Source organism: Anolis sagrei, chromosome 2, assembly GCF_037176765.1.
Source record: "Anolis sagrei isolate rAnoSag1 chromosome 2, rAnoSag1.mat, whole genome shotgun sequence".
In the NCBI taxonomy this organism is placed as follows: Eukaryota; Metazoa; Chordata; class Lepidosauria; order Squamata; family Dactyloidae; genus Anolis; species Anolis sagrei.
In genome coordinates, this window is record NC_090022.1 from 176719125 (window position 1) to 176731353 (window position 12229).

General features: G+C 43.0%; 1 protein-coding gene and 1 non-coding gene across 2 annotated transcripts; both read right to left on the reverse strand.

Annotated features, from left to right (window-relative positions):
- Positions 1-1325: 1325 nt before the first annotated feature.
- Positions 1326-11726, reverse strand: SSR4 (signal sequence receptor subunit 4). Its single transcript, XM_060763214.2, has 6 exons — positions 11585-11726; positions 7283-7401; positions 6466-6540; positions 4754-4843; positions 2666-2731; positions 1326-1464 (listed from the first exon to the last, which is right to left on the reverse strand). Exons 1-6 carry the CDS (start codon positions 11643-11645, stop codon positions 1360-1362), a joined length of 516 nt encoding a protein of 171 aa, XP_060619197.2. The 5' UTR covers positions 11646-11726; the 3' UTR covers positions 1326-1359.
- LOC132769562 (small nucleolar RNA SNORA42/SNORA80 family) lies at positions 6716-6849 on the reverse strand. The gene has a single exon (XR_009630887.2). It is a non-coding gene; the product is annotated as a small nucleolar RNA SNORA42/SNORA80 family (small nucleolar RNA).
- Positions 11727-12229: the final 503 nt, after the last annotated feature.

The following is a 12229-nucleotide window of genomic DNA, read 5'->3' on the forward strand; positions in this document are numbered from 1 at the left end:
ATTCAGTAATTGCAACCAGACTGTATTTGCTGGCTGCTTTGGCACCTCACTTTTTAAAAGGCCCATCACTGGGGGGAAAAGAAAATGTGTTTCCTTCTACCTGTCATACACACTCAACACTACCTTGCTTTTCTTATGCCTTAGCTCATCTTTCCTCTAAGCTCATGGTGGTTATTTTCCTCCATATTTTTTATTATCACAGCTGTGCAGAAGGTATAAACCAGACTTCAATACTTAAGATTCCCTTGTAGGAACTGTAGGGGCCCAGAAATACTACCAAGTTGTAATAAAAATAGGACTCTACTTATTTCTTCCTGGTATAACAAAACAGCAAAAATATCTATGGAACAGGCAAGGTCAAGCTTTCATCAAGTGCAGCAGCAGTGTCAACTAAATAAGGTAGAAACAACTTTGGTAAAGCATAAACAAGGATCCACGCCTATCTGGTGCAATGTCCCTTCAGGATCACAGTGTGAGTATGGTATTCAAGTCAAGAGATGCTCTCTCTGTAGCCCATTGTGGGTGGCCTCCCCATCCCGCTTAATCCTGCATTATTGTGACTTTCGAGCGGTGGTGTAATCTCACCCCCACTGCTTTGGCTCACACCGGGAGCCTTGGTCATTAGGCGGATAAGGAGCTGCGGCATGGATATTGCTGCACCCAGAGACAGGCTGCTTAACAGGATTAAGGCAAAGAAAAACAGTCCTAAAGCTCAGAGGTGGGAAAGCTGCTTCCATCATAGCCTGATCCCCACTGCTAATTTCCTCAGAAGAAAAACAGGAACAGAGCACTTATATTCAGTCCAGAACCCATTGTGATTCTATGATAGGTATCTAGAATGTTAAGAATTTTTTTTAGTTTTACTCCACTCCTTAAATTCCTCCACCTTCACTGAAGCTCCTTTTAAAAGCAAGCCAGGATCTACTTATATATCCGAAAGGGAACAGATTTCATTTGCAGGGTCAAGTTTGATGACTAATTGGAAGGGACAGCACCAAAGAATGCCAGGTCTTTAAGCTAAATTTAGGGCAAGGCAATGAGGATTCTTTGCCCAAGAAAAGCCTATGAAACGGCATCATCCAAGCCAACAGGCAACTTGAAAGCACTGAGGGCTTCCTATCTGAATCCTAATTGGCTTTTCTGAAAAGTGACACTGGGCTTTGTATACAATGCTCCTCTCGCCACCTCTGCACCAGAACAGTGCACACTGGACCTTCGAAAATGGCCTGCTAGCTACAGTGCTGAATATTGATGTGTAAAGGACAGTCCCAGTGTACAAAAGACACTTTTACCCTACCAATGAAAGAACAGACAGAGTAAAGAGCAAGGTTGGCATGAAGAAACGTTTACTGATGTGACTTAGGCTTGGATATTGCTCTTTGCACTGAAGGCCATATAATATACCAAGAGACCAATTAAGGCTGCCAGCACCTCAGTGGAAACCCATGGTCCGTTCCAGGCACCCTGCAATGGGGGGAGAAGAAAGAAAAAACAGAAACATGTTGGTCATAGAATGCGGCTTGCCTAGAGGGGCACAGATTATAATATAGCCAAACTGCCTAGGTATCTCCACTTCTGACCCTTCTCTGGACTCTAGAGGAAGGACACACTGCAGTTGTTGCATGGATGAGAAGTATCAGAAACGTAAGATAATTAGCAATGTGAGCAGATAGTGACAAAAGAACACAGGAATGTGCATTCAGCTTAGGTGTGGGAATCATTTACAACATTCAAGCTGTAAATCAGGGATAAGACTGATCACTGGGGTGATGCTTGCAATCCATAAGGTTCCATCCCATGAACTGCCTTGTCTTATAGAAGTGTTAGATAGAAATGCCTCATGAGGGTAACAATTCATCCAGGCCCGGGAAATCAGCAAAGGTCAACTCCGAATTATCTTCCAATTGCATTCCCTATGAAGGGACTGACACTGAGCAGGTATACCTGCAGAGAGGTAGAATTCAGTGCCTTCTTGGCTTCTGTCACCTCATTTTCGCTTAAAGCAATCATCTAGCTCACACATGTGGAAAGGAAATGGAAAAGTACTGCAAAACCTTAGTAGCCAGTGATTCCCAGTGGTTGAGGTTTCAATGCTCACTGCAGATGATTATTCCCCCATCTCTTTATTATTTCCCAAATACTGCAGCCAATGTTACTTCACTCTTGCTAGCTTCCTCTGTCATCTTTTATGCATTCCATTTCCAAATTTACAAAACTTATTTTATTGCAGAAGACGAAAGACAGAAGACTAGTTTATATATAGCCTCAAGTGTAAGCTGCTGCTAACCTTAAAATGTATGAAGAATTCAAAAAATGTGATCTTCCCTTTCTGGGCTGTCCTTTTGTGCCTGATGTACTCTCTCCTCAACCAGAACTCATAAACATACAGCCATCCAACAAGCAGAACAGAATACAGAATATTTTCCTTATAGACTAGTGACGGCTAGTGACAGTTTGTGTCCGTAGAACACCCTCTAACATTAAAGGCACCCATCACGCGGCATTTAACATCAGTCAGAAACCGCAATAAACATCTGGTTAATCAATCTTGATCAAATTGTTAAACTCCTCCCTGTCAGGGTAAGAGGTTCCATCCCGTGCCATTTAGAACACTGAATATTTTTTGGTACCAAGAAGCAGACCTCCCTCCTATCTCTTTACTCACCCGATGATCCACACTGACTGTAAAAAGGGGTTTGATATCAGAGACGTCCTCATTGTTACGTTGAGCCTAGGATAAGGAAAAGATTTTGGCACTTTGGTTCACACACACATCAATTCATTTTATCAGGCTCCCCACTGTAAAATATTTCCCCAACAGATGTGGCACCATGACTATTCCTTTACAATGAACTAAATAATTAATTATGAAGGTCAGTCTAATATTGAAAGAAGGTACAGTCTGATATTACAGAATGGCACCAGGTTTAAACATTATAACTTAATGACAGTCAGACTTTCCTATTTGTGAGTTCTGTATCTGCAGAACCAACACGTGTAGATCATTTTTTTAAAAGTTCTACAGAGCATCTCATTGCCCTCCACTCTATCCAGTGGCCTTGTTAATGGACCCTGGGGGAAGCTCTTCTGTGGCACTCTCCGACTGAGGGTGAAAAAGCCACAGAGGTGTGTCAGGTGAGAGTAAGTGGGACAAAGAGAGAGAACCGAGTGTCACAATGTGGTAGAAAGGCTGGGATTCACACACTTGTGCAGGAGTTGCTTTTGGGATACATTCAGGGGGAGGTGAGGCAGAAGCAATCAGGCGGCACTTGAGCTCCTTTTTCATTTTAGAGCCCTGCCACTGTGTGCAAATAGCTGTGCACACAGTGGCATATAGACAAGCAAGAAGCCATGATCTATTGTCTATTGAGAAATAGACAAGCGAGAAGCCATGGTCTGAATCTTTCCAACAACTGTTAACTTAGAAAGGAAACTCATCTACACATTCCCAGTGTCCACACAAATAGAGCCCTTTTACATAAAGGACTTAAGAATCTGTGGATTTTGTTATCCATGGAGAGGCTGGAACAAATCCCTTAAAGATATAGTAGGCTAATTGTATTAGTCTACTAAAAATTTGGGAGTATAGTCTCAGAATAGTATCAAGAGAGTTAGGAACAATATATAATCGCAGAAGCTCTGGTCTCCAAAGGATCCTTCTAATTTGCCAAGGAAGGAAGTTTCACTCTTTGGCTCACAGACAGGAAAATGTGCAGCCTTGATTATGTTGTAATCAAGGCTGCTAGGAGTAGCAGACTAGCATTATTTGACAAGATGTACTTGAACCACTTGACTCTAGTCCCAAAGTCAATATAGACTGGCTACAACTAAAATGCATTCTATGTGGGCTGTCTTTGAAGTGTTTGGAAACTTCACCAGGTCCAAACTGTTATGGCAAGAACATTAACAAGGGCTGGATACAGGAAGTGCACAACTCCACTGGCTGCCAGTGTGTTTCTATGCACAAGTCAAAGTGGTGGTGAAGACCTTGAAAGCCCTATATGGCTCAGGTCCAGGTAATTTGGCAAATCACACCTTTCTGTATGAACCTGCCCAGGCCCTGGGATCCTTAGGAGAGGCCCTCCTCTCAGTTCCACCTCCATTTCAAACTCTATTAGCGGGACACGAGAGAGGGGCTACTCATTGGCTGCCCTCGACTTCCGAGGGGAGCCAGAATGGCCTCCTCCCTGCTGTCCTTTCAGTGGTAGGCAAAAAACATTTTATTGAAGCACACCTTTAAAAAAGAATGATTTTATGACTGAGCCAAGGTGTCTTGTCTAACATTTAGTTATTTAAATATGTTTTAATGGTTTGAACTATACATTTTTAGATAGCTCTATATTTTATTCTGTTTTATTGGTGCTTAATCTTTAGATTAATTATGTGTTTTATTTTTGTAGTCATGTTCGCCGCTTTGTGTCTTTTAAAAAGAAAAGAAGCATATAAATAAATACAGTGACAACAGTAACTACTCACTGGTGAAGGAATAAACACTGTATATGTGTGTGTGTGTGTGTGTGTGTGTGTATAAAAAATCTGTCACTCCTTTCTATAGACAGATAATAACAAGAATCCATGCTAACTGGTTAGAGCACAAGGAATAAAAATGTATGACTAAGGGTAAACAATACAGAGAATTCACCAATTTTAAAACCACTCTCAATTCCACATACTGACAACACAATGCAGTCTTGCCTATCCCATTATTTGTTTAGGAACCTGTTTCTTTCCCTCTGCCAGGGGGTACACTCACCTTTCGCAGGATGCTGTAAGATTCCTCATCAAAGAACTTCACTTCATAAGTGCCAGAGCGGGCCAGCTTGTGCTCCATGCTCCAAGAGACCTGGCAGAAAAATGAGTATTGGGAGAGCAGTTCTAGAACATTCCCCCACCCAAGCCGCTGGGGAAAGACACACTAACACACACATTGGAACACAAGCATAGATGTGCTGTCCACTTCAGTAGCCAGGGCTACAGCAAGCCGAACTAGCCAATGGTTCGGGGCAGCAGATTGATTTAGCATGGAATACACTATGATGAATCTATAGAGTCAGACCCAACATAAATCCAAACCATGCATTAGCCTCCCCTCCCAATTCAGGCAGCACAAAGACCAACAATTTCCCCAGCAAATGCAACATCAAATATTCTCCGTAAACCATTTTTCCAATCTAGGCTGCATACTCCAGTAATAAAAAAAACATTACTGATATACTATACTCAGCAGATACATCTCACTGTAAAATATTTCTGCTTTAGTATGAGTATGCTCCAGTAACAATAATGCAAACAACAGTAATGTGAATAAGATACGAGGGACCAATTCCAAAATGCTGTGGAAGTCCAATGAATTTGGCTTATTTAAAATGGCTTTACTCCTAAAGTAAAATGTATGGTTTTGAAAATAATCAGAGGCAGACAGGATTTGTTTTTAACAGAACATTAAGGCCCCTTCCACACTGGCCCTATATCCTAGGATCTGATCCCTAATAATCTTCTTATCCCAGATTATCTGGCAGTGGAGACTCATATAATCCAGGGATCAGATCCTGGGATATAGGACAGTGTAGAAGGGGGCTTTATTGCAGAAAGGACAACATTTTTAGAGATTTTTACATAATGGAGAAAAGAAATACTCATTGTTCTCTGGACCGTCCTTCTCAATGTTTACAGAAAAACTGAAAAAATGCAGTATTAGCACTTTTACAGATTTAAAGTTACTTTATTATTACACAAAAAGCAATACTAGCTTGGATTGGCATAAATTTACTATGCTTGACAAGTGAAAATTACAACTATTCTGAAAATAACAATAAATTGAATTGACATTTAATTTTTTTTGTTACAAATGGAAGCTACAAGATCTGAACTGTGTGGAATGTCTTAACTATAAGGAGCTTTTCTGGTTTTGCCAGTTTATGAGGGGCATCTACTTGCTGAAAGAAAACCAAAGAAGCTATCAACATTCATAAACTGAAGAAAACTAATTTGGTTCCTGTAATTCACCACAGCACCAAGCACAAAAACGATGTCATCTATGGGCAGGGATGCCCATAGATTACATCGTTTTTGGAAATAATATAGGGTGAGGTAAATGCAAGAAAACTTGTCTTAGTTATTTTATTCATTGTTGTAAAATATTTAAGATACTGTGATTACATTTAATTGACCCTACATTATTGTTTAAAACCATGTAGCCAACAGACATTTACATAATACATTTTCTCATTTTGGATGTATTTTCCCCATTTTTTCAACTGTCACATCTCTATGCATTTCTAAGACTTAATGCAAATCACAATATTCCAAGTATCACTATCACTGAAGATGCAAGAACACACCTTGTCCGAGGCCACCCAGATGCCACATGACTGAGCTATGACTTCAATGTTCCTTCATTATCTTCCAGTCCATTCTTTCATTAGCATTCCACTAGTTCTACCAGGAGTCACCGCTTTTTCTCACCTGATAGCGGCCAACATCCTGGCCCCTAGTGACAGGGAACTGCTTGCCGTTGACATCTGCATAGAGTGCCACATTCTACGGAGACAAATTATGACAAATATAACCCCAGAAAGCCACAGAACATGGTCAGATTGCTATTTTGCTTTGATCTGTGTTAACCTATCTCAACAACCAGTCTCATACGGACAGAGAGTAAGCCTTCCCTGGCTTAAAAGGAGAACTCAGATGGGTTTAAAGTTTCCCAAAATATGCTTGTAGCACCCACTTCAGTGGCTGAGATGACAAGCCAGGTCAGCCAATGGTTCGGGGAGACAAGTTATTATGGCATGGAGTCCACTATGAGAAGTCCATGGGGTAGGACCTACCATAAATCCAAATCCATGCGTATGTAGATGTGTAGAAACTATACAACTAGAGTTCTGTCTCCTGGTATTCAGAGTTGTATCAAGGCTCCTAGACCAGAGCTTCGTGCAACTTTAACACTTACTACCCTTTTTTGCCTAAGAATTTTTTGAGTGACACCAGGTATATAGGCATAAAAATCAAGCATTCATAAGCAATGTGTGCTAAACAGTCTGATTTTCCTTTTTTTATAAAGTCCAGCTGAAACACTTCCTGCATGGATCACTGTAAACACTGCAAGTTGTTAACAGATTCGAATAAATGGATAGCATTCAGAAACCTTTTGTTGCCAGATTTTTCGTACCCCAGCATTGAGCTAAGGGGACCCCATTTGGGATCAGGACCTAGTTTAAAATGTTGTGTCCTAGACAGCCCTTAGAAGAAAATGAAATAAGCCCACCATTGAGGCACTTACTTGTGCTCCGTTCTTACAGGTAAGAGAAATCTCAACAACAAAGACAGACTCAGAGGAGATAACAGCATCTGAGGTAGTGTAGTAGGATGGTGAGATGACTGGTTCTGTGCATGTTTCAGCTGAAATAAAAGGAAAACCGTCTTATGAATAAAAAATGTCAGGCTAGTATTTGTAGCCATTCAAAGATACACTTGGCCCAGGGGTCCTCAAACTAAGGCCCAAGGGCCAGATACGGCCCTCCAAGATCATTTACCTGGCCCTCGCTCAGGGTGAACCTAAGTTTGAAACGACTTGAAAGCACACAACAACCACCTTATCTCATCACCTAAAGGCAGCCCACACTTCCCATTGAAATACTAATAAGTTTATATTTGTTAAAATTGTTCTTCATTTTAATTATTGTATTGTTTTCAAGTTTTTTTTTTGCATTACAAATACAATATTTGCAGTGTGCATAGGAATTCATTCTTTTTTTTTTTCAAATTATAATCCGGCCCTCCAACAGTTTAACCTGGCCCTCTGTTTAAAAAGTTTGAGGAGCCCTGGTTTAGACCAATTATAAGAAAACACCTTTTTTTCAGGATGCCAAGAAACCTGGTCTCCATATCCACTGTTTCTGCATTATGGATTTAACAATTCATGGCTTGATTTTTTTAATTCTAAAAAGTCATAATTTTGCCATTTTATATAAGGGACACCACTTTACAATGTCACTGTATATATTGGGAGTGGAACTTCCTCTAAGGTTGAGATCTTCTAAGGCAGTGGTTCTCAACTTGTGGGTTCCAAATGATTAAAGATTCAGAGATCAGCCGACTGGGGCATGGAATAAAATGGGCTACTGCAGTCTAGATGTAGCCCCTTAAAATGTAAAGCCCTCCAATGGACCTTCATTCAGTCCTAATGAAAATCCATTAAAATGTTTCACAAATAAAAACATCTGCATCTATGCATTCCCTCATGGATGAATGTATCTAAAATTCAATATGGAGTTCCTCTTAATTACAATTGGCTCCATATTATTGTGAGAAACCGTGCCTCCCATTTAGGAGAGAAAGGCGAGTCTAAAATTCAATACACGCCAGCGACTATTTCCCACCCCCATATAGCCATAATGGCTTCCAAAGACACTTTCAAAGGTGCAACCATAACACCCGAAATCCTTTCACCATTGGTTGCTACTTCCCGGCGGATGTCAAGTGGTGCAATACAGGCTAAACAGTGTAATTTCTCCAGTGGTGTAGGGCGCAGATACCCCGTGATAATGCGGCATGTCTCATTAAGAGCCACACCCACTGTTTTAACATAGTGAGATGTGTTCCACACTGGGCATGGAAAGGACCAAGGCAGTGACATTTCCGGCCCATCCTTTGTCTGGGTATCAGCCTGCATGGCAATGACTTAAATCAAAAAATAGTTTTTTAAGATCTACAAAGACACTCACTGGAACACCTCAGCAAGCGAGAGTCCAAAAGTGGCAGGCTCAAACCCAATCAATGGCTGATACCAAATGAGAGACTCCCTCCTGGGCACACAGAAAACTGGGCAACTTGGAAGGCGCTGAACAGACTGCGCTCTGGCACCACGAGGTGCAGAGCCAACCTTAAGAAATGGGGCTACAAAGTGGAATCCATGACATGCGAGTGTGGAGAGGAGCAAACCACAGACCACCTACTGCAATGCAACCTGAGCTCTGCCACATGCACAATGGAGGACCTTCTTATAGTAACACCAGAGGCACTCCAAGTGGCCAGCTACTGGTCAAAGGACATTTAATAGAATGCCAAGTCTGCAAATTTTGTGTTTTGTCTGTTTGTTTGCCTTGTTATATTAGAAATGTAATATAATCGACTGGTTGCCCTGACACGATAAATAAAAAATAAATATTGTATACCAGTTTGGGGCTCATATTGGGAAAAGGGCAGGATATAAATTAATCAAATAAATATGTGCCTTCAGCTCATTCAATCCTACTGAAAATACAATGAAATTTTTCACAAATAAAAACATCTGCATCTATGCATTCCCACATGGATAAGTGTATCTAAAATTCAATATGGAGTTCATCTTAATTACAATTGGCTCCATATTGTTGTGAGAAATCCTGCCTCCCATTTAGGAGAAAGGTGGGTCTAAAATTCAATAAGTAACAATTTCCCACCCCCATATAACCATAATGGCTTCCAAAGACACTTTCAAAGGTGCAACCATAATATCTGAAATCCTTTCACTATTGTTCACTTTCACTGGGCGACTTGAAAGGCGCTGAACAGACTGTGCTCTGGTACCACGAGATGCAGAGCCAACCTCAAGAAATGGGGCCACAAAGTGGAATCCACAACATGCGAGTGTAGAGAAGAGCAAATCACAGACCACCTGCTGCAGTGCAACCTGAGCCCTGCCACTTGCACAATGGAGGACCTTCTTATAGTAACACCAGGGGCACTGCAAGTGGCCAGCTACTGGTCAAAGGACATTTAATAGAATACCATGCCTGCAAATTTTGTGTTTTGTTTGTTTGTCTGCAGTCTGTTCAGCGCCTTCTAAGTTGCCCAGTTTTCTGTGTGCCCAGGAGGGAGTCTCTCATTTGGTTTGTTTGTCTGTTTTTGGTTCGTTCCTGACACAATAAATAAATACACCTGAAATTCTGTGTAGCAGCATTTGGCAATTTTGATTCGATTCTTGACTGGGTCCTTCCTGAGAATGGATTAAGGATCTATCTTCTAAGCCAGTAGTTCCCAACCTGGGGTCCCCAGATGTTTCTGGCCTACAACTCCCAGAAATCCCAGCCAGTTTACCAGCTGTTAGGATTTCTGGGAGTTGAAGGCCAAAAACATCTGGGGACCCCAGGTTGAGAACCACTGTCTAAGCATTTCCATGTGATAGAAGGCCCAAATCTCATCCCACCCCTTTGTACTACTTCCCAGATACTTTAATTTCCCTCACTTTTATATCTCAGTGCTTTCCTCCATTTGTCTTTGGTCTAACACAGTGGTTCTCAACCTGTGGGTCCCCAGATGTTTTGGCCCTCAACTCGCAGAAATCCCAAGAGCTGGTAACCTGGCTGGAATTTCTGGGAGTTGTAGGCCAAAACACCCGGGGACCCATAGGTTGAGAGCAACTGGTCTAACTGGTCAACGTGGAAGAATGAGAGAAGGCTTACTGAGTCTCTACTGCTGTTGTGCTGGGATGAGCAAGGAGACAGCACAAGGGTTCAAAACCCCACTAGTTGGTACAGGAGGCTGGGAACTATGTCAGACCCTACTGCTAGCTTTCTATACAAACTCCAAAAATTGACCAGATAGCATCACAATGGATTAAAGCAAGACTGAATTAGAACAACCATAAGCAATGATTGGGCCCCAGCAGAAGCAGAACTGGTAGTAGAGGAAGCAAGGGTAGTTACAGCGGAGGGAAAATAGGGACATGCCAGTTGAAAAGTCCATCAGAAGGTTTCCCAACTTCATGAATTGAGGGCTCGATATTGTATACTGGTTTGGGGGCTCCGGTGGCGCAGTGGGTTAAAGCACTGAGCTGCTGAGCTTGTTGTTCGAAAGGTCGCAGGTTCGATTCCGGGGAGCGGCGTGAGCTTCCGCTGTCAGCCCTAGCTTCTGCCAACCTAGCAGTTCGAAAACATGCAAATGTGAGTAGATCAATAGGTACCGCTCCGGCAGGAAGGCAACGGCGCTCCACGCAGCCATGCTGGCCACATGACCTTGGAGGTGTCTACGGACAACGCTGGCTCTTCGGCTTAGAAATGGAGATGAGCACCACACCCCAGAGTCAGCCATGCCTGGACTTAATGTCAGGGGACTACCTACCTTTACCTTTGGGGTTCATATCGGGAAAAGGGCAGGATATAAATTAATCAAATAAATATGTGCCTTCAATTCCCAGAAATCCTAACAGCGGGTAAGCTGGCTGGGATTTCTGGGAGTTGTAGGCCAAAACACTTGGGGACCCACAGGCTGAGAACCACTGTTCTAGGGGTCCTGGAACTAATGGATACCCACGGCCGACTACCCTTGAATGAGACTGAATGTCAGGCAGATACTGGCCAAGGAAAGGCCAACTCACCACAAGGCTTAGAAAGAAGGTGAGCTGGCATAACAGGTCTCATTTCGCCAAATGAGCAAGCACTGGTGAGTCTAAACTCGAGGCCAGGCCTTTCCGCCTCAAATACAAACCAGGCCCGAGCTCCCGAAGCCTCCAAAAACTGGGAGCTGGGTTGAGGAAGCGGCCTTCAAAGGCTTCCCGAGACTCCGCCAGCAAAGCTACGGAGACGGCGCAGGGTCTGCATACCTCGCACCGCGGATAGCAGGAGCAGGGCCGGCACCAACCACAGAGGCCCCAACGCCGCCATAGCCACGCAGCGGGAAACTGAAAGAGAGAGGCGGAAAAGGCAAGCTGCCGCTGTTCAACCACTTGGACCGCCCCGCGCGCAAAGGGCGTCGGGAAAGGAAGCCACGGCAGCCAATCCGCGCCGCTCCTGCTCCGGAGCGCGTGCCGCCCTCACGTGACGTGAGAGGGCGGCTCGCGAAGAAAGAAACGTGGCCTTCGCTGAAGAGTCCTAAAATGGCCGCTCGCGACTTTTGTCGCGCAAAGCAACATTCGGAGGGAGGGGCCAACCGGCTTCGTCGTACGCATGCGCAACACAGAACGGTTTTTAATAAGAGTAGTGGCCCGAAATATGGCTGCCAGGGACTTATTTGGCGCAACAGTAGCAAACCTGACAAAGAGCAATAAAATGGGAATGGATCGCGCATGCGCAATCAGGCTAGCTTTGGGCTCATCTTGTATCTATCAGTTCTAACTCTTCCACACAGACATATAATGCAGAATTTCAAGGCAGATAATCTATATAAATAAAAATGTAATGTTCGTTTGTGGGATTAACAGAACTCAAAAACCACTGGGGGAATTGGCACCAAATTTGGACAGCACACA